Genomic DNA, 22,353 nt, shown 5'->3' on the forward strand with positions numbered 1-22,353 from the left:
ACCCCATAAGTCTCTCATTCTGATTCATGTGTGCTTTCAGAGTGTTCAGCTAAGTCCCTTAACAAGCAATGGAGTTAAGGCTGCTGAGAATATACTTCCTGTAAACAAGGTGATAGATGGCAAAATGATGCACCCATCTATCTCTTCCTTGTCTGTACAACAACGTTAAATGGGAGTTGAATTAAAAATTATCATTGAGCAAGCCCTGTTCTCTCAATGGATTGTTCTTGGTGCACAAGAAAGAATGGTAAAGGTGTGCTGGAGCTGATCATGTCAGTCCCAGAAGACAAGTCAGAGTTACTACAGAGGCAGCTGTCTTTGCTACTGCCTGGGACAGATGCATGGAGTGCATAGGGAAGCCTTTATCTTCCAAGATCCTATTCTTGTAAGTATGTCAGAAATGCTGTTTTCACACTCCTTCTGGAAGAAAATATATTGCTTGGAATATAGAGCAAGTACACGCATGTGTAAATCTTGATGGTGTTTGAACAGCTTCTAAGCACCTAAAAATGTTTTGTATTCATTTATATTAACCAAAAAAGATTAAAGTTATACATATCCTTGAATTGGGGCCTGCTTCTAGAAGCTCTCATGCATATAAGGAATTGCCAGGGGAAGTCTCCTGTCACAGGTCACTGAGACACTACATCCTGTGATACAGCCTCTGAGGGAGTGCTTTGGTGCTTGGGACCGAGCAGGTCACACCAGACCTAGGGAATTTCTTCTGCCTTTCTCAAGCCCCCATCCCTCACCTGTGGCTGAGCTGCTAAAGAAGTGCTGAGGTTGGCATGAAGAGCCAGTGTATCTCTGTAGCTTCTGCAACAGCATCTGCCTCCAAGATTTCCAGGAGAGACGCAAACTCTCAAATCGCAGCAAATCCCAAGTGTCCCAGGTTCCTTATTGCAGACATGGCTGCAGGCTCTGTTACGCAGGCAGTGAAAAACCCAAGCATGAATTCACCTTGACTTGGGTTGCATCTGTGGAAATCCAGCAGGAGTTTTGGTGAAGTCCTGAGATAGCTAAATGTTTGGCTTATCTATCTATGTCAGACTCTTGGAGGTCTCCTAGGTATGTAGGAATTACTCTTTTTGTGAGTGAGGACACTTGCCATTCGTGTGAGCCTATTAGTGCGGGCATGGAGGGCAGAATGGGTGTCCTGGAGCTTCCTGGAAGGAGGAAAGATGGATTCTTGTTTCTGGTTCCTAGTGACCTCAGGGGACATGAAGACCCTGGCAGCCTTAGGGCTTAGCCTTGTTGGGACATTATACTTAGCCTCCCAGTCCCAACAGTAGAAAATCAAGATGTTCCCTCTCCAGGAAAAGCACAGGGTGAGAATTGCATTAGCCACACTATGAGATTACTCTCCTCTCCCAGGGCTTCTAGTTAATATAATTCCCCTTCTTTTTATTTTTTTTCTCTTGCTGAAACAAGTCTGCCTGTGTTAAACAACAGACCCTTTTCCTCGGTTTTGGCCAGAGGAGGAAGCCTTTGTCCCGATCTCCTGGCAGCTGGCCAAGGCAGTCGGGATGTGGGCCAGGAGGGGGTGAACTTGAAAGGAACAGTGTGTTGTTTCTGCTCTGGTAGCATTCTTCCTTCTTCAGCAGTGCCTCGGCCCCTGGCTGCCTTCAGTCACTCATTATACACAAAAGAACCTAAGGGCAAAAGAGACAATTTTCTCTTGACCGCCTGTAACTTGAAATAATAAGAAACAAAACCATTTTGAGGCTCTCAGTTGTGAGTGTGCAGACATGGTTGGGAGAAAATCTTCTTGGAACTGGTAACTTTCTCATAAGAGAGAAAAGAACCAATAGCACCTTTTTTCCCCTATTTTAATAGCAGCCTTCATACTGAAGCATCCATCTTCCCGGTCCTGTATCTCCTATCAGTTGTGATTTTGCTTTGGCAGTGCATAAGTTTTATTACTGGACGTTACTTGTATCCTAGTTAGTATTTTTGCATTCATTTTTCATTTCAGTAGTTATATAAAGAAAAAAGCAGTCATATGTATGTTCTTGGAAGACTTAGGCTTGAGGCTAAGAGTATAAGAGGCTGCATTAAGAATTAACAATTTTTGAGGCTATAGTCTCAACATTTTTTTTTAAATATAGGATTATTTCCCATTCCTGCAGGGAATTCCTACAGGATGGTGACCACTAGGTTTGAACAGTCAAGAAGTGGAAAACTTAGCAAATTGGGTGTTCAGACATCTTCCAAAAAAGACATTCACACTGAGGTATCTGAAATGCAGTGACAGAAAGGTTTTGCATGTGGTGCTTCTGACTTGGAAGCTGACACAAGCAAGATGTTCGAAACTTGAATCTGTGAAAGACTTAAATGGGTCATTGGGTCATTGAGCTTGGCTTCCTGTGTGCTGCTGGCCACACAGTCTCTCTTCTGCATAGAGACCAGTATCTGGAGTTCATTAGGTTATCCATCATGGATGCAGAATTATCAAGTGATAGCCAATCAAGTGTGTTTGTTTTGTACTAACAATTAATCACCTTCACCACTTCAAGAAAGCAGTGCCTTGCTTCCAGTCTGCATTTGTCTGGTTCCTGCTTCCAACCCTTCAGTACCCGTAGTTTTCTCACCATGAAAATATGCAGATGCTGTAAACAAGTCACCTCTCAATCGTCTTTTTTTGGTAAGCTGACCAGAGCAAATTTATCATCTTTCTCCAAAGTGTCCCTTTCAACCCCAGTGTTCATTCTGAGGCTGTTTTCATACTCTTCCTGATTTAGGATGTGGTTACAAAGCTGGATGCTATATGCCAGTGTTTCACTTACCAATACTATATATGGAAATAAAGATACCTCCACCTCTCTCCATCCCTCTTGGACATCTTAGCTTGCACAGCACGCCTCTTCATCATTTCCTTTTTGTGGACAAAAATCACAGATAGCAGCCTACCATGACTCGAAGCACAAAGGCAAGATGCCTGCTCTAGATTCTCAAGTCCTGGGCTGTATTTCTGCAGGCTTTCTGCATTACATAGCTGTGGTGAAGCTTTTCCTGCTCATAAGCACTGCTGAAATTTGTCTCGGTCATTGCAACTCTCTCCTCTGTCTGCAAAAAAGTGATAATGTTAGTATCTGATTAACCTACTATGCAGCACTGTTCACAAGCCATCTGTAAGAACCTATTTTTAACTTGTGGTTTTGTCAGATCCAGATTTGACTGGATTCATTCAGTAACTCTTAAACAGCTGTAAAAGATACATTAGAAATTGCAGCGTATGAGCTGCAACCATAGCAGTTCTTTCGGCAACTCAAACTAGACAATCCTGGCATTTCCTCTGCAGATGACTTTGGTTTTGGCACCTCCAGCCCTGTCTAGTTCAACTTAAAAGTTGCTTAAGGGCTATAAAAGTACCTGACCACATTCTCATAGGAATCTGCCTGTTCATTCTACCAGTGTGGGTTATTTTCCAACTTTTCTGTTTCTTCTCTGTTAACCTACCTGAACTGGGAATGCAACATTAAAATGCACCAAATAAAGGAGTCTCTTAGAAGATCCTGCTGAGATTTGTTATCTGATCTTGTGTGAGATACAGCACATTTCCAGGCTGAGGACAGCATCGGAGGCAGTGTGTGGTACAGCAGGGTTGGCTGAAGTATCCCATGCAGCTGGAAATCCATGTTGTTGGATCCAGAGCTCTGAACTGGTAGGAGCAAAGGCATGACACTGTGACATTTCCAGGAGGAGAGTTTAGAGATTTCTTTATAATACTTACTGGTTGGGGAAGAGACTTCAGAGAGTAGTAGCTGGAGAAAGTGATATATTAGCATTGCTGAGTGTCTTGTATGGCAAGTGTTTCATAATAGTGATATAATGCCTTTAACAGCTCAAGGTATGTAAGAGCACTGTTGAATTCATATTGCTGTTGCACTGTCCAGTTGACAGCCAGACCAGTGCAGTGCTGACCACTGCAATATTTTCTAAATATATGTTATTTGTACAGTGTAAGAAGATGTTTGTGATTGATGGCCTTATCAGCCCAAAGTACTCCTTATATTTATCACTTATCACTAACTTTTATTTCCTTTTTTCTTCATCTTTCTCCCTTGCTGCGATTTTATATCATGCCTCCTTGGTATTTACGTCCTTGAACATCAGTAGTTGTTTGATTACGTGTCTTTTAGACTGTCTCTTTGAACTCTTCCTGGCTAATCTCTGCTTTGGCATCCCTCCATTTTTCTGTGCCACCTTGTGATTATCAGAGCTTCCTGCATTTTTTTTTCTATGATAATATAAATAATGAAATTATATAAGATTAACAGGGAGACTATTCTTTCCTCCAGTTTCTTTATTCAATGTAGTGATAAGAAGAAAGAACCTGGTTCCATCATTTCACAGTGTCTGGGCCAATTACAGGCTGGTGTATTTGCTTCCAAGATCCCTGTTTGATAAATAATAGGATGTTCCATTGCCTAGGATTGCAGGTCCCTGAAGTTCTGGGAGTTACAGTGACCTCCGAAGAGATGCTCTTTCAGAGAGATCCGTACCTGACCTTTAGGAGATAGGAAACAGCTGTGTGCCAGTGTGTGAGAGTTCTCCTAATCCCCTGGAGTAAGGAGTTGTTCTGTGTCAGCAAAGCACCACACTAATTCAGGGCAGAAGTGCTAAAACCAAGCAAGCACTGCTGTGAGCCTGGCATAACTGTCCCCAGTATGCACATGAGGGTCCAATCTGCATTTATTTATGTGTTAAAACTTACACCATATTTTGTTGGTGTGCATAACTGAGAGTAAACTAGTGATAAAGAGGTTAATAATAATAAGGTGAATAACTGGGATTCATGGTATTTCAGATGGAGTTGGTAGATACTCTGGGACAAATTGCTAGTTCAAAACATCAGTTTTGATTTTTAATATATTTCTGTCTGGTCAGTGTCTCTGTTAGATTTTCTCCACCATCCCTGCTTTCCATTAACAAACGTGAGCCAAAGCAAGGTGCTGCAGCTCAGAGTGTGGCTGCAGCACACCATCCCTCCTCCGGCTCGGATCCAGGGACCTGCCCCGGGCTGAGACTCCTGAGCAGCATTGGCCCAGTGGCCATTGGAAAGACATGCAAGCCCAGCACATCAGTGTCTCATCCATTCTCCCCAGACTGTCCTTTTCCAGATACCCTTCAAGAGCCAGGCTAAAAATTTCAAGTTCGTAAAGCAAATCAATTGTGCCAGAAAATTGTTTTGCTGAGCTGCAGTTGAACGTTCCGGGGGAGATCATTTCCAGCGTGGCCATCAGAGCCCTGGTTGGCACCCCAGCAGTGAGAGGCAGACCAAGCAGAGACCCTCGCCCCTCCGAACGTCACATCTAACCACAGTGACATACATTTCTTTCCATTTAAAACTCTGGAGAAGTAGGTATGTGCTGTAACTCAGCTGCATACAATTGAGACGTGGGGCCTCCCTGCCCGTGGCAGGAAATGGGATTGCTGTGTCTGTGACAGCCGTCGTGTTCTCACAGCCGTGGGAGCGGCGCAGCTCGGCGCGGCGTTCTTCCACTGCGGCTGTGAGCCCGGCCAGCCCAGGGCTCTGCTGGCCAGCAGCCACCCTCACCTCTCCTCTAGGGCCCCCAGGGCTGCTGGCTCCCTGTGGCTTCATCCAGGAGCAGCTCTGAGGAGCAGCCTCTGCGTGGCACCCCCCAAGGCAGCAGGACACTGGAGAGCACATCGTTCTGAAAGGTTCTTCTGAGGTGGAGAATGCCTTTAGGATCATTTTGTCTAAATATGGCAATTCAGGGTTTTTGGAGCCACAAGTTATAAAACTCACTTTTCCCTATGGTTTGGATTGCTGCAGTGAGTAATGTCCATTTCTTAGGTTAAAAAAAAAAAAAAAGTGAGAGTGTGGAAAGTAACAGTAAACACTCATCAAGTGGTAACCCAAAAGAATTTAATTTTCTTCATTCCTATCTGCATACCAGTTTAGTCTTAATTTAAGGTATGAGCAGGCTGCCCTGGGAGGTGCATTACTGTATAGTACATTCTTCTAGTAATTTAAAATAATGCCAAAGCAAACACTTAAAAAAAAAAACAAACCCTAAGAAGTAAATGGTGTAGTTTGTTGCCCTCCATCTGGTTAGCTGTCTCAAAGGTCATAAAACAGGGGTCCTTTGGTGGGGCAGCGTGGTTTATGTAGCATATGCAGATCAGTATTTTGGCTTTAAGCCAGATCTACCTAATTTTCCATTTTGTTTCTATGATGAGAAGAGGTACTTGAGGTGACTTCAAGGGGCAGTTTTGTGATTTCATCCATATTTGTATTAAAGAGCCTTTTAAGAGTATTTAAGATGAAAACGTAGCCTAAATAAAGTTCAAGTACAAAAAATAGCAGAGTTCACTTGTTTTATCAAAAGGCTGAGCTTGCAGCCAGGCACAGGCCCAACACCATCCAACAGCCCACACCTCACAGCTCTTCATGCTCTGTGGTTCCAGTGATTGTTCTGCAAGGCAAACAAACAGGAGCCAGAGAATTTACACAATCCCTGCAGCCTTCCAGAGCGTGGCTGTTCCTGTCTGTTCGGACGCGTACTTCTGGAGTCGTAGGTGTGTGAACAGAGCAGAGAACTGCACGCATCCAGAAACCCCTGTGCCACTGCAACAGCTCGTTCAGAGGAGTGCATTGTGCTGCCAGGGTGGCACTGGGCTGCTCCCTGCCTGGCATGCCAGAAGGACATTGCCTTTGGCTGCTCCTGCCCCTCAAAGAAAGCAGTCTCCTGCTTTTCACCTTCTTGGCAGCACTCCTGGGCTAAGCACAAGTGCTTCTCTCTGCTGGGAGAGCAGCCACCGAAGGGAGCTGGAGCTGTGAAAGTGGCTTTCCCCACTTCCAGTCCTGAAGGGACTATATAAGTAAAGAGCTTTTTCCAGCAAGCTAAATGGAGTTTTCTGTAGCAGAAATAACTTACGTAAAATAAAAACAAAGTTGGCAGGTAGTATAAAGGCTTAAGCTAATAAATGCAATATTTAGTAGTGTATATTTGCTGCTGAATTTGTGAAGAAAACCAGACTGCAAAGCTGGCAGGAGCTATCAGTTAGGCACAATAAAGAGGAGTGTCTTGAAGTGCTCGGTAATCTTAAAGTTTTCTCACCCAAGGACAGACTGAGTACGTTGGCCTTTCTGGAATGTGATCATCTCATACCCATCAATAGCAATTTGAAGGTAACTTGAACAACTTGACTAAAAATTTAACAAGATGAGATATTTGTTACTCTGTTCTGGTCTATGGGTGAAGATGGTGCAGAAGAGAAAAAGGTCTTGGGGAATCCAGATATTTTCACCAAAAAAAATCACACTATTCACTAACCATATGATGCTTTCTATGCCATTGTCTGTTTGAAATGCAAGCATTTCCTGCTCCTTCCTCTACACTTTTTCTTAGCTAAATAGCATGTTAAAAATGGCATCTCTCTTCCTGCTTTTCCTGTATATTTTAATAATTTCACAACTATCTAAATAAAACTAAGTGAATTGATAAACAGTCAGTAAATATAGAGCATATTTCACCTTACATCACTGTAATTAAAGAACAGAGGACTCTGTGTACTCAGTTGTTTAATTGTTTACATATATGAGTAGAGGCAGATTTCAGTGTAAAGAACTACTAACTTTGGTGTAAAAAATCCATTTAATTACAAAGTAGTATGTTTTAGTATGTTTTAATAGTTGCCAACTAATAAAAACCATTTTTCCTTTAGAGAAGGAATTAAAAGTATAGATGCAAAATAGAATTAATGCTTTAAATATTTTTTTTTTTAGAACAGTGTTGCATTGGGTAAGTTAGTCAACATGTCTTCTCTTTGTATCAGTCTTCCTGCGTTTCAAATTACTCTGCTGCAGTTGATAAGCAAAACTATTTCAGATATAACTTTTTTCCTCTGCACCAGATGGGTGTGACACAGTGAAGTCCAGTGATTAGAAGGATGTCCACCCCAGCAGCACTTGTCTCATGTAGTATTATTAAAATGTCCTGAGTTTTGCTCGTGTGAGCAGAACAAATGGAGGGCTTCTGAAGCATCAGTAATGTAGCAGGGCCATGTCTTAACGTTTAAATTTAAAAGTTTATGTCTGGCCTCGCTAATCAGCACCCACCATGTTGCTCTTTCTTTACAGAACATAGGAAACTTGGCAATCTGACTGTGACAGTGAAAAAGACCGTCCCCTCTCCAGAGGCAATACAGATCCTCTACCAACGCATGAGATACGAATATGAGTTCTATTACTATGTCAAAGAACAATTCCACCTGCTAAAGCGCAAGTTTGGACTGAAGTCTCATATCAGGAAACCAAGTCCCAGACCTGAGTTCTTCATTCCTTCTCCCCTGGAAACAGAAGAACCAATAAATGACGAGGAAGAAGATGATGAAAAGTGGCTAGAGGATATCTATAAAAGGTGATGGATGGAAGAGCTATCCTTTCTCTTCTGGTGACCCCTCCAGCTTTCTTAAGATTTTTTTTTAATTATTATTAAAAGTGATTCCTTAAGGAACTGATTTAATGCGCAGCGGATTTGAAATGGAACAGAAGAGATCACTCCCACATGCTGGGGCCATTGGGAGATACCTGATTTTGCAGGTTTGATTCATTATACAGTGTTGGCTCTATAGCATCCTTGCTACAGCATAGTTCAAGAGAGAAGGATGTACCATCTATCACAAAATAACTTTTGGAATACGCAGTAGTCTTTTGGGAACTGCAAAATACAAAATAATAGATTAGGCATTCTTGAAAAGCAAATCTTACAGATTCTCATCTCTCTCTGTAACCAGAAAAAAGTCTTCGTGGCATAACACTGTGGCATGAACTACAAGCAGTGAGCCATTTGGAAAGAGTGCCTCTTTCTGTCCAAAGCACACTGCTATCCCAGTGGTATGGTCAGAGCCATTGCTTTGTCTTCAAATCCAAGGATACCAGGCTCAGAAAGGGGCTAGGTAACAGCTCCTTGAATTACTTGTGCCAGAGGAGCAGGGCTGCTGTTCTGCCAAATCAGCACTAGTGAGTGTAAGGCGAGCTACAGGAACCAGATATTTTTGGTAAAACCTTCTAGTTCATAGAGTGGGAAACGTTACCAGGTCAGTGAATTGCAACAACAAATTTAAAGTGCCAGGCACTTATGTCAGCAGTTGAATATGTTTCTATCAGACTCTAAAGGAAAAGGTGTAATTTATGGGGTTTATGTTGAAGAATGCCATTTTTAGATTTTTATTATTCTTTTGGGTCACAAATCCAAAGAGATGCAGAAAAAGCTACTAAAAGCTCAGGTGATCTGGCGCTCCTATGAAGCACGACCTGTATTTCTGCAACTGCAGAATTTAATTGTTCACATCTGAATCTGAGCGCAGCTTCCCCACTAGCACAAACACCAAACTCCTGCTTTTAGTGTGGTTAGAAGGAAAATTACCAGGATGAGATACACAGCTCCTCTAGTTGAAATAGTTCAGAATCATCAAGCAAACACGAGAAGATGAGCTCTCCAAAACCAAAGCCAATTCTCACTGTGAAAGTTGCCCTTGTTAATCACTACAAATATTGTCTGCCAACACTAGCAAAGGGATCGGTGGAAGCTGGCAAAAGAGGAGTAGCGCTGCTATGTGAGGTGCTGTTGCTATTCAGCTGATTAGGTGTCCCTGGAGTGGGATTCCCTGGGATGTGTGGGTGTGCTGGCTGTTGGCCAGCCTGAAAGTCCTGGAGGTGCAGAAGTGACAGACCCACAGGCAGCCCTGGGCAGAGCTCTTTGGCCTTCTGCTACACAGCAGAATAGGGGGGAATTTGGGGTCTTGATGAGGCCTTGGCCTCTTATGCACTGTTATTGCCAGAGAAAGCTGGACTAATAGAGAATAAGAGCAATATATTCCTGTCCCCAGAGCATGGGAAAGAAGCAGGTACAAGATGCTGCAGCTGCTTGCCAGGATGAGAACAATCAACCTCTGTCTATCTCACATCTTTTCTCAAACATCTACCAGAAAAGTTTTGCTTCCTGTTCCACAGCTGCCATCTGCAAGGTCATACTTCAGTTTGCTACATCAAGCAAAAGTTATTTTGTGATGGATGAAGCGTATAACCTCGGGATCAGCTCAAATGGGCTTCCAAGGGCTTCCTCTTCCATGAGCCTGCTGAGAGCCAATTGAAATTATGATCTATCTTCTTCACCCCTCAGTCTTTACCTATACACAGAGAACGAAAATAAAGGAGAGTTAAGACAAGATGCTAACTTACAGAAAATACTAGGAAGAAGATTCTGTTCTCATTATTAACATCCCAGGTTGGTGGTAGCAATACACTACTGTGGGGGAGCATATTAAAGAAAGCTGAAAATGGCACAGATAGTAACTAACATATTAGCTAAAATATGAATCTGCTGCATTGTATATTTTAAGTGGTTTCTATGAAATTACATTGAAAGAGTAATGATTAGTTTACACACTGTGGAGTTGTTATATTTTGGAAAGAACTAGTATTCTCATGTTTCTGAAATTCTGTTTGAATCCTTTTTCTGCCAACGTTTTAACAGAGTATAGTCACTTAACACATTCACCCTTCCTGAGAGTTCACTGCCGCTTACAGTAAAGTCTGTTTCTATCTGTTTGTTTATTTAATGGTATCTTCAGCCATCACTACTTATAATCTAAATACAGAAGCTGCTTCGTGATTTACTCGCTAGGTTTTAATATTGTTGTATTTTCGTAACAATCAACCTGGCCTCTCCTCCTCAAATGGTAGTTCTTAAATTTATCTGGCACATAGCATCTAATATACCTGGTCCTATGGCCTATTTCTCTGTAATTAAATATATTTTGCTTAACTTTTAAAAGGTACGTTATAAGCTGGTAAATCTTTGACTTATTTATTGAAACTTTAAAGCACATTCCAAATTCTAAGTTGCTCAGGAAGAAGTTGATTTAAATAATTATATTTGGGTCTGAGGAATATTTCTTATTCAAAAAAAATCACTATTTGTAAGCCTTTAGTCCACAACAGCTTTGTAGAAAGTGCCAACTTGGAGATCTTTTCTGGGGGAAAAAGGTGGCTGTTCAACACTTACAAAAATAAGAAAATATATGTCTACATTAGCTTAGCTATAAATGAAGCAACACATGTTTTGGAATGAAATCTTCTTTAACTTATTCACTACTATCTCCTGAAATACCAATAAGCCATATGATACTTTATTTTTCAATCCAATGATGTTTAAAAATAAAACTTGCACATTTCTTCCTGGCACCATAGTCCTCTTGCTTACACTAGTTTTCCTGGCTGGATGCAGTGGCTGTGGGTAGGATGCTGGAGTTGCACCCAGCAGAGCAGGGCTGGATCTTGCCTAGGGCATCCTCTGAAGGTCATATTTGAACAGTAAGACTGGAGCAGTTTGCTCCTGGGTTATTCCATCTCCCAAGCTATCTGGAGGTGTGAGCTGAGGTCTGAATTGTTTTACTCACCTGAGATGTGTGGTCAGTACAGTGAAGTACATTGTCCAGTGTTCCATGGCTGCTAAGTAGTTTTATCTGGGAGAGAAACAACTTAGTCTCCATACACTGCATTTTTACTAGATATGCTGTTTGATGGCCAGGCATAAAGCTTCAGTAGTCAGAGTGATGTTACAATGTAGGTGAAGTATCAGTGCTTTCACACTAAAGAGAGAATCAACTGTTGTTAAAATGCAGCATTCTGGAAAAAAAATAAATTTTAGTCTTAAGTTTCAAGTGACAATGACAAATTGTGCCATTTTTTTTTTCTGTTCAATTTACTTCTCCTCCACATGATTTTGTTGGTGATGCAGGGCTAAGTCCAAGTGTCTCAAATGTTCTCTACTTGTATGTAGAGAAGCAGCTTGGCAGAACTGAAAGTGCATTAACCTGATGGTGTATTTAAAGCATTCCAGTTTCTTTGCAGCTCTTTTATCGTGGATCTTTGATGAATCATTTGAGTGTTAGGATGTAAAATGGTACATTGTAGCATAAACACACAAGCAAAGCCACGAGTTTTAAATGTTGGAGAATACATCTGTGAATTCAAGCCATGGTATTTTTCCTCCTTTCAGTATGTGATACAATTAAATTGAATGTACAGGTATGTTTTTTGACTAGCAAAGGAAACCACACTGCATGCCAACTTTTATCCTCTTATCAAATGAAAAAGCATTGTCTGCCAAAGAATAAAATTCTACATTCTTTTAAAAAATAAAGACCTGATAATAAATTCCCAGCTAAGAGTAATGGTGCTCTGATCATTCCCTCCATTTTAAGAAAGGGAACATCTGTGATGTTAGAACATTAGCCTAAAACAACACAGCAACATTTTTGAGAGCTAAAATACTGTAATACAGTACCACAGCATTCCTTCCGTTTTATTTTTAAGGCCTCGTCCTTTTTTGCAAGGAGTTCAGCTAACACATAAAACGCTGTTGATCAGTCTGCTTGCACGAGCCAAGACCAAAGAGCTGAGTGTTGCTACATATAGACCTCCACACACAGATTCCATGGGAAGAACAAGGGTGTTACCGAGCCTTGGAAGTGCCTGTCTACTGGCAATGGAATCACTGGAACAACTTTTGCAGGATCTGTCCCAAGGGAGGGTTTGCAAAGTTAGGCTCTGCTTAAGTACCCACAGGTATGGCAGGAAGGTGCCAGAAAGCAAGTCCGTGACAAATGGTCACTGGAAGGTTAAAAACTTCACTGCAGAATATTTAAAGTGGATGGGAAGGGATCTTACTTTGAAGGTTGGAAGTTAAATTGCAACCAGCATAAATCAACTCCTGATGTCTCACAGCTGAGAAGCAGTGGTAAGTTTTCTTTGGTTTGTCTGGAAATGGTGGTGTATGCCAAGCTGCAGCGTGCAGTGAATGTCAGATCTCGGTTGCCAGCTTCAGAAGGTCGGTGTGTGTGTAAGGAGAGCACCAGCACACCGTAATGATTGAGTCTCAGCAGCGATGGCTGACCCTGTCATCTTGGAAGAGCCTGCAGTAAGGTTGTTGTGGGAGCAGTGGGATGGGGGAAAGGGAAAGATTTCTGCAAATACAAATTTGGTCTTGTAGACACTGTAAGATGGCAAGATTTGACCATTATTTAAATGCAGATTTTTAATATAAACATGTGGATTTCCTTTTCTGAGTGTGTAAAGGAGGAATGTGAGTTGGTTTTGTATTTAACTGATTGTGGCTAGAAGAGTAAGTTAATAAAACTGCTGTCAGGCAGACACATTAGAGTGTGCTTTATGCACACTTTTGTCATCTCTCTGTTCTCTTCTTTCGATGCAGTGGGCAAAAAAACCAAAAGTGAAAGAATTCAGCCATACTGCAGGGCAATTGGTGCTGTGAAAAGTAGAGATTAGCAGGAATACATGGAGGTGATGCTGTTCATAAGATTATTCGTCTAAACCCAAGGATGATATAGAGCAACCAGCAGCAGTGGCACACAAGCTGCTCGCTCTATGGCTTTGTCTTATCTGGAAAACTTGAGACCATGCTTCAAATCATTCTTCAAATTTGTGATTTGTACTGTTAAGCAAGACAGTGCTGGATTTTTTACTTTTTCCTTATGCTTTCAGATTGCCACTTCACCTCGCAAACTTGGCAGAGCATAAGCACACAACCTCTTCCTGTATCTGATGTGCAGGAGCTCATCAGACACACAGATTTGATCCTTCTGCAAACCTCTCTCCAAGTGCAAGTGACGAGCAGAGTGAAGCAAATCCTTGGCACAGTGTTGTTCCTAACAGGCGGAGTAATATTTAGTTACTGTGCCACAAGGGAAAGTATTCCTGCAGTTCTCCACTTTACTACAGGAGACTTTGGATAACCTCAACCTCAAGGGTTGTGGGACCACTGTCAGGTAGCAAAAGCCAATTGCATGTCACAGTGTGGAACTCATGACCATCTCCAGGTTAGTGCAGGAAAGAAGCAGAGGTGGTTACAGCTCATACTAGACACAAGAGTGGCTATGGCTTCCCACAGCACGCAGGGCTTTGCCTTCTTGAAGCTTCCTATCTAGTTGGTGTGGTGGGAAGCTCAGGGAGAGTAAGTCAGCTGCAGTAGTTAGTCTCTGACTCCTCAAAGAAGACAAGATTCTCAAGATCATGCTGGATAAGCGTGCTAGAAGAAGCAGCAATGAGGAACCTGTGCTTTGCAGAAGAGCTGTGAGCCTTTTCCATTTTCACTTTCTCCATTTGGTTCTATTTGGCTGTATTTGCCAGGGTCAGTCTGTGCAGGGTATTTCTTCATGAACCGTATTGTTTAATGAAATGATTCATATGCTTATCCTTTTGATCCACAGTGGAGGTAAAGAAGTGCTGTTATCCCCCTTTCATACATTGGGAATGGATACAGCAAGTGTGTAAGTGATATTCCACATGTCACACAGAAAGGTTGTGAAAAAGAACTGATGATAATTTAGCCAAGTGTCTTAGTCCTTGAACTTTCTTTTCTGCTGTAAGATCAGCCCTAGATTGTAGAAGGCAAAAAAGCTGCTATGGAAAATTTTAGTTACTTGGACTCTTTTCCTTAAAACTGGGAAAACCTTTCAGTTAACTGCCTAAATGTGAATGATATTTTAGCCCTTTTGCAGACCATTTATTTCCTTTTGGGACAAAGATTAATTCCAAGTTTTATCTGTTCAGTTGCACACTAAAGACCTGCAGGAATGGTATGGTTGTAAGATGTCATTGTGTTTGGGAACGGCGTTCCTGTAGCAGTTAGGAGGAGATCAGCAGATAGGTGGCCGAAGTCACATCTTGTATGTTTAGCCATTCACAAGAATACAGTCACATTTTCTCCTGCAATATATGGCACTTGTAGCCTGCCTGACAAGGCATCAGACCTGTGTTCATGTATGTGCTCTAGGCTGTCTTTTCATTTGGTTTTCCACAGCGCTTAAAACCTCTGAAAAAGAAGTGATGCCTCACTGTTCAGCCACCACCATGGAGTGAAAAGAGTTCTCACACAGCTCCCAAGTAGTCAGTTTTGTTTGATGTACTCATAAACGTGAACTTTGATACCTTCTGCTTACCAGGCAGGGGCATATGCCTCTCACCTGACAGAGCTGGTGCTTTCCTCTCATCTCTTCCCTGTCCTTCCTTCACCTGGACAGCAACATCATTAGAGCTTTTGCCTATATCTTCTGGGGAGTATCTTAAGGAAGATTGTGCAAGTGGGGACATAATCCTCTGTTCCAAGTGTCCGTGGAGATGCATGAGCTGTGAGCCTGGCTCTAAACTTTAATAGTGGGGGAAGGCTCTTGATTTTGAGCCCACCTTGCAGGTGTCAGCTGTGTTCCTGCTCCAGATGTAGTTTCTGTTCTGAGTGTTAGGACAGGTGCTGGCCTGTCTCTGTTGAAATAATGAGGCTTAGCAGTACCAACTCCTTCCCCTCTGGCTCTGGGCCAGGAGGCTGAAATGCACTGGCAGGTAAGCCCATCAGGGTGCCAGGAAGCCTCCACAGTGTCAGTCCTCCAGTGTGAGCAGAGACAGTGCCAGCAGCAGCCCTGGGGGCTGGTGTCTGAGTGGGGTGGGGGAAACTGAGCCAGTTCCTCGCTCATGGCGTACTGGTGGGCACTTCTGCCAATCTCCCTTGCACAAGTTTCTGCTAGTCCTGTCAGCACTTGCTGTGTGGAAAAGAAACTTTTTTCCTGCACTTCTTTGGAAAGGAAGCTGGCAAAGAAAACTCAGCAGTGCTTCTCTTCCATAGAGGCTGCAGAGATCCTGGGGAGATGTCAGGGTGTGGGGGAGGAAAAGCAGCAGCCTCCTGCCTGCCCCACAGGGGCTGAGCTCCAAGTTCTTTCTCATCAGACCTAGGCAGGACGGTGCTGGTAGAGGACAGTGCTGCATGAAAGCACTTTTTCCTTGAAGCATGGAAACCCAGCTCTTCACAATGGGGTTTGGCGTCAGAAACAGCCATGAAAACTCCTTGCGGTCTCTCTGCAGAGTTGTAGCTTTCCATCAGGTTTTGCCCCAGAGAACATGATTTGGCCCATCAGCACTGGCTGGAAACTGAGCTTTCTAGTGACTCCACAATCCAGCCCTTGTCAGTCACGCCACTTGGGTCTGTGCATGGGTCTCTTTGTGATAAACCTCACTGGAATTTGGAAAACATTCAGCAAATTTGACCTCTACTTTGTCTTGCAAATATCAGTGTCAAGCAGCATCATGCATGCTTTATCGCTCCAAAACGGGGAAAAGGAGATTGAATTAGTGCAGTCAGCTCTGATTTTCCAAAACAATATCTTCTGAGTTAAAAAAGCTTTTTGCTTCTCAAAAAGAAAATACCATGTCCTCTTTTTGCCCTGGGACTGGGGCTTCTTCTCAAACTTACTCTAAATCCTTATGGACATGGACTGGTCAACTCAAGGGAGCCTGAAGTGTTTTCGTCTCCTGTAGGTAGAGCACTTCAGCAGCCAGCTCCAGCATGGAAGGTGAGGTGAAACCCAGCCCATTTCTCTGTTTTCACCACAGGAAAGGGAACAGAGGCATCAGAAAAACCTTGGCCAAGAACAGCTCTGACCAAAGTTAAGAGCTTCTTACTTCTCTACAAAATAGAAAAGCACAAAATAGATAGCAAAGCTCACTGGGGCAATCCAGGGAAAACGCATCTAGCTGCAGGTCAGCATCTTTTCCAAAAGCTGCTGCTCCTGCTAACGTAAGGAAGAACAAATGCTTTCTTCCCTTGACAATGGATGTGGTCCCACAGTGCCCCCTCCCCGGCCCCTGGCAGAGCTGCCCAGGCCATGGGGCCGTGCTGGTGCTGTGGCAGGCGGCAGATGAGGGTGCCTTGGGAGCCCTGTGCAGCTGCAGCCCGGCCCGCTGCCGAATCGCTGTGTGGCCCAGCCTAATTGCTTAAAGCTTTCCTTTTCCCCTCTCTGCAAATGCTGGAGTGCAGTATTTATCTACTCTGCAAAGCTTTTATGAGAATTGGTACGGTTTTGTAGAATTCCTGAATTACAGGGATCACAATAGCTGCAGCAGAGCCAGACTGTGCAAACCCAAATGCTTGCACTGTTGCCTTATTTACACACAGTCTCTGCAGGGAGGAGTTGTGCTCCTCTGCCTCCCACCAGTGTCTGTGGAAAGTGCCCCAGACCCCTCACAATCCAGCTGAGGTGCAGCTGCTCAGTGCCCACAGTGCTTCACCCTCCTCCTCCCTCCTTCTCTTTCGGTCCCAGGCTCAGCAAAGGGCATGGGCACCGTTGGAAGACAGCTGAATGTGGCTCTCTAAACCACTCGGGGACTTTGCGCTTGTTTGTCTTCCTCCAGAAATAAAAAGGAGGTCCTGAGAACTTCCCTGGGGAAATTTTCCGTGGGAAAAACTTCCTTGCTTTCCTACCAGATAGTAAGCTAGGAAAAGTAATTTGAAACAGGACAGGTAATCTACCTTCTTCAAAATAGCCCTTCAGGTTTTGGCCAGCCCTTATGTACTGTGAAGCCAGCAATCACATGTCATATCCTTAAAGACTCCTCTTACTGGTAATATTTAGGATAAAATTGTGATAGTAATGATAATAATGTTGTGTTTACCTCACAGTGATGTTCAATTGAAACAGCAGATTCTGGAAGAAAGGTGCTTTGCATGCAGAGGAAGCCTTATGCAGGAAAGGGATGAGTGCAGGTTAAACTGCGGGAGCCCCTTGCTGAGGAGGCCTAGACTGCAGTGCTCAGTGCCTGGGAATAGCCAGCTTTCCCCTCTTCCTTCCCCTCCTGTGTGTGCCACTCATTTCAGTTTAGATGAAACAGAAAAATTACCAAGCCAAACCAAACCTAAGTATCCATTGTTTTTTCCAGCCTGTCCGTCCAATAGTAGTTTGCTTTAGTGCAGTGAGTCAAAAGGTATTACTCCCTTACTCATCATTCCCATTTGCACTGCTCAAGGGGAGATCTGGCAGAGAAATGGTGTGGAAAAGCCCAGAACCTTGCACCAGTACTTGGTAGCTGGTTCTTGGGGAAGCACTGCATTAGCTGTAGGGACTGCAGGCTTGGAGACTGTCTAAATGGTGATTTTATTCAGGGCTGGTGAAGCCTGCCTGAGAGTGCCACCACTGAGGGGATCACAATCTGAAACAACTAAGGGGAGCAACAGCAGGCTGGCACACGCAGCAATGGCAAGTTCCCAGCCCAGGGCTGCAGTGACACAGTCAGTGTGTGTTTGATGTGGGATGTGCACAGCTTCAAAGCACTGTGGCCCTCTGGAACACTGCAGAGGGGTTAGAGCAAAAGAGAGAAGGGTTTTGCTCCTGGAAAATTTAAGAGATGTTAGAGACCAGAGCAGAGAAACCAAAACAGAGATGATAAACAGGTGGGGTGTAAGGACACCCCACCCCCCCCCACCCCCCCCAGTACAAAAGGGGTCGAGGAAAACTACTCCAGGTACAGATATTGGGCATTCTCTGTGAAGCTTGGTATTATAGGGGAGCTGGCAAAAAGGCTAATCACAGCCTCTCTGGCTCCACTTTCCCTGCCCCTGATGGTGAAAAGCCTACACCTGATAAGAGACAGGAGCACACAGCAATGGGGAAAAGATTCAACCTGTGCCCAGATGAAGTGATGAATCCTGGTGAAGCTGCTTAATAACCCTGGAAGTCACTGGCTTTCAGGTGCTGGAGCCAGTCTGAGGGGAAATGAGCAGAGATGGAATTTATTCGTCCTTTTTTGTTCTGGTCATCAAAGGTGAGTGCTGGTGTAAATTAACTAATACTGCACGTTTTTTAAAAGGAAGCAAGGCTGCCTGTAATACTGTTTCAAGCTTTCTTCCAGTAAGCTACCCATATCAGCTTTGTTTAGAGGTTTTCTTCACCTCTCGGTCTCAACTTTGTGCCCTCTGCTTCTCAAGAAAAATTACTAACATCAGGGGAGGCTCTGGGCTGACTCACTTTTGTCAGAGGAAGGATTTTTCCTCCTGCCGCTGTGGTCCCTTGTTCCCATACCTCGTGGGTCTCTGCATTTCCAGCGCTGAGCCTGTGCTCCGCAAAAATGCACCGCAAGCTTTCAAAGAATGCATCTGTTTATATTACCTCCCCTGGCCCAACATCCTGTTTTGGGAAAAATAGCATTTATAATGAGAAGCAGTGGAAAGCAAACAAATTCTCCACGCGAGAAGTGAAGGTCTTCCTTTCCCCCAGCGCTTTTGGGGCGGACTCTGTTCTTTCCCCGGAATTCCTGCCTCGGAGGAAGGAGCCGATGTCCCCAGCCGGGCTCCCGGGGCAGATTCGCGGTGCCCGTGCCCCCGAGGCGCGGCCGGCGGGGCGAAGCTGCCCGGGGGCGATGCCGGCTCTGGGCGGGCACTAGAGGGAGCCGCGGCCGCGGCCATCCCCGCCCGGCCCCGATCCCGGCCCGGGCAGGTGGAGCAGCTCCGGGAGCTCTCCGGCTCCCGAAAGGCGCCCGGGGCTCGCTGTCGGCTCCGCTGTCGGGCTGCGCTCCCGCGGGGCAGCGGCCGGGGAAGGGAACGGCCGAGAGAGCCGGGACGGGCCGGGCCGGGCGGCCGAAGGAGGGGTTCTGGCTGGCATAGAGTCCGGGAGGGAGATGGTGTGAGGTGTGGCGGGATATTAGAGGGTGAAAACCAGCGAGTGGCCACCTCTCGGGATCTGGGCAAAAGCCAGGCGCGCTGGAGGGAGAGTAAGGAGGAGGACGCGTATATTGCTGAAATCATAGTGAAATGATAATATGCGGCTGAAATCTCAGGGAAATGATAATATACAGCTTGCTTTCAAAAGCCAACCAAAGAAGCCGAGGCTGTGAAAAGTCGTTTTCAAGCTGCGGCTGTGCCAACCTTTTGTGAACAACCATCAAATCTGCAAAAACATATTCCCATTGACTTTTGGCAGCGGGAAGAACAAATTAAACTCCCACACAGAGGGTACCTTTCTTCTGGTGACATCAAAGCCCAAAAGAAGATGAATAGCCTAAACCTTTTCACTGTCTTGAGAGATCATTCACTGTCATAATCCCAGCTTTGCTGGGCACATTTAGAAGCACATGACATACCCAGTCTTCACTTTAGGAGTGGGAACCTGGATCTCTTCCTTCACTTGAGGCAGGAGCCTTCCCCTGTATTTTCCCCCTTTCCCATTACCTCTCCTCCAGCAGCACCTCAAGGGCTATGTGCAGTTTTCGTTAGGTAAACTTGCCTGTGGTTCCTTGTTAGCTATTTTTGTCCGGCCAGAACATAGATTCTGGGACATGGGCACAGAGAGAGATTAGGTGGTTTAAATCTTATGCCTCGGGCCCCTCTCCAAGGAAAAGCTGTTGCTAACTTACAGCTGTCTCGTGCTCTCTGTGGAATGAGCGGGAAGTCCATTCAGTCCAGTGAAAATAAACCCACCATCATAGCTGGCATTCTCGTTGGTAGTCTCAGTGCAGAGGCCAAGGATTTGAGGGTTGTGACACATGAGGCAGCTCACTCCTAAAGAGCTTGATCTGGGTTGAAACGTGTCATCAGAAAAGTATGAGGAGCCTTGTGCTCCCGCTGTCAATACAGTACTTGCCCTCTTCACACGGACCGGCTTTCCTTTTCTGTCCTGCCAGTCTGGCACACGGCATGGGTACCCTTTACTGTACATAGGCTTTAAAGGAGAAGGACACACAATTTCCTCTCACTGGGCTGCAGGACTCAACCATCAATCCTGTGGCCACTCTTTGGCCTTCACCAGCTGTCCTTCTGTCCTGAATAAAAGGTGGTGTCCTATCCTCCTGCTACCTGGCAGGCACCCCATCATCTCCTCTTCCTCTTAACCCTCCTCTCTTGTTCCCCAGCTCCTCCCGGCCATGAGGCTGAGTGCCCAGCTGGTACAGTGGCACATGGGTGGGCAGGCTGTCAGGTAGATGAGCACCTGTTAGGAGCAGTTCTAGGAGCAGGGCAGCAGGTACAGTGTAGCCTTGTACGTGCCACTGTCAGCCTTTCCCTCCAAGTGAGGATCAAGAGTGAGTCTGGAGCCGTGCAAGAGGCTATCGTGGGCAAGAAGTGTTGACTACAGCAAGGTTGTTTATCATATGATATGAGAAAGCTGAAGCTTTCATCATAGAGACCTGGAAGTTTTCTCCTTGCTCTTTTATCAGCAGGTCTGAGAGTTTATACAGGCTTCTCACAAGGGTTGAAATCTCTGTTGAAGTGGGTTTCATAATCCTCCTGACTTAATTCATTTAATATGCTAAACACAAGTGTAGCATGCAGCAGACAGGCCAGAAAAGCTCTGTGAGGCGAGAAGGTGCAGGGAGTGAGAAGGACAGATGCAGTGAAGGGATACACTACCAGAAGAAACTGAATGCAAAGCAAAGCCATCTAGAAGAGTTGTCATCCATCAAAACTGATTTGTCACCATATATCGCCACTGAAATGGTTTCACATTTCACAAACTTTCCTCCTGGAGCCTAATTCAATGGCCACTCCCCCTCTGGGTCAAATTAAGGAGGTCAATCACCCTGGAGATGACCTGGGAGTTTTCAAGCAAAAGAATAATTTTTCAAAAAATGGGTTAAAGAAAAATAGTCAGTGTTAAATCTCCTAGCTTTCCCAGGCAATTTTGGATGGCCTGGTTTGGTCTCCTCCCCCTGCATTCACTGCTGTAGGTCTTTTCTTGGTACAGCTTCCACGTACTCACCACGAGCCCTCCTCAGAGCTGACTGTGCTATGTGCTCATTTTCCAGCTAAAAAAACCCTGGAAAAATGTAAGCAAGGGGTGCTCCAGCGAGGCCATGTGGACAGATCTGCAGCCTCGACAGTGCCCGGCTCCTGCACACCTTCCTCTGAAGGCTGTGGAAAGGGTTTTAAATTATATGGTACCAAGAGAAGAGGAAGCCTGCAGCTGGTTTTAGTTCTGGGGTGAGAAAGTTGAAAGAATAAAATAATTAGAGGTAGTTCGTTCACAAAAGGTGATTAGTGCAAAGGAATGTCAGATTTGGTGAAGAGAGTTTCCTTATCGGGCTGCAGATTTATTAAATGTGTTCCAGACTTGCATTGCTTCATTCAAGTTTAACAGAGCTGTAATACTTAATATGCCCTTTAGCAATTTAATACTCTCTTGTACAAATCATTGGAAAATTTAAAATAGAAAAAATATGTCCAGGCTTAACTGTAAGAAGAAGGGGAACGCTGTACAAAAACAGAGGAGAAGGAATGCATGGATAAAGCTGAATATTACTGAATACCTTACCACATGTATTATTCTGCTGAGTTATTAGTACGTGCACTCTCAGCTGCAGGCTAAAGGAGGAACTCGCAGAAATAACTTACAGAACAATTTCCAGCATCAGGACTCAAGGCTGGCATCATATCATGCCCAGAAATAACTCCTCGGGAAACACATTTTATACAGCTTTTTTTTGCCTTTGGGGAGCAGAAATGTGAGTTTCTTCTATAAGGAAATGAAAATCAGTTTTTGGTG

The 22,353-nt window shown here is 44.4% G+C and overlaps 1 protein-coding gene across 1 annotated transcript in view; it reads left to right on the forward strand.

The window, feature by feature from the left end:
- Nucleotides 1-12,138, forward strand: part of UST (uronyl 2-sulfotransferase) — a 152,265-nt gene extending 140,127 nt beyond the window's left edge. The window contains exon 8 of the mRNA XM_084203571.1: nt 8,111-12,138. Within this exon, the coding sequence (XP_084059697.1) occupies nt 8,111-8,394 (284 nt within the window). The 3' untranslated portion in view covers nt 8,395-12,138. The remainder of the gene's footprint in view (nt 1-8,110) is intronic.
- The last annotated feature ends 10,215 nt before the right edge of the window (nt 12,139-22,353 follow it).

This window comes from Fringilla coelebs (genome assembly GCF_963513975.1).
Source record: "Fringilla coelebs genome assembly, chromosome: 3".
NCBI classification, from domain to species: domain Eukaryota; kingdom Metazoa; phylum Chordata; class Aves; order Passeriformes; family Fringillidae; genus Fringilla; species Fringilla coelebs.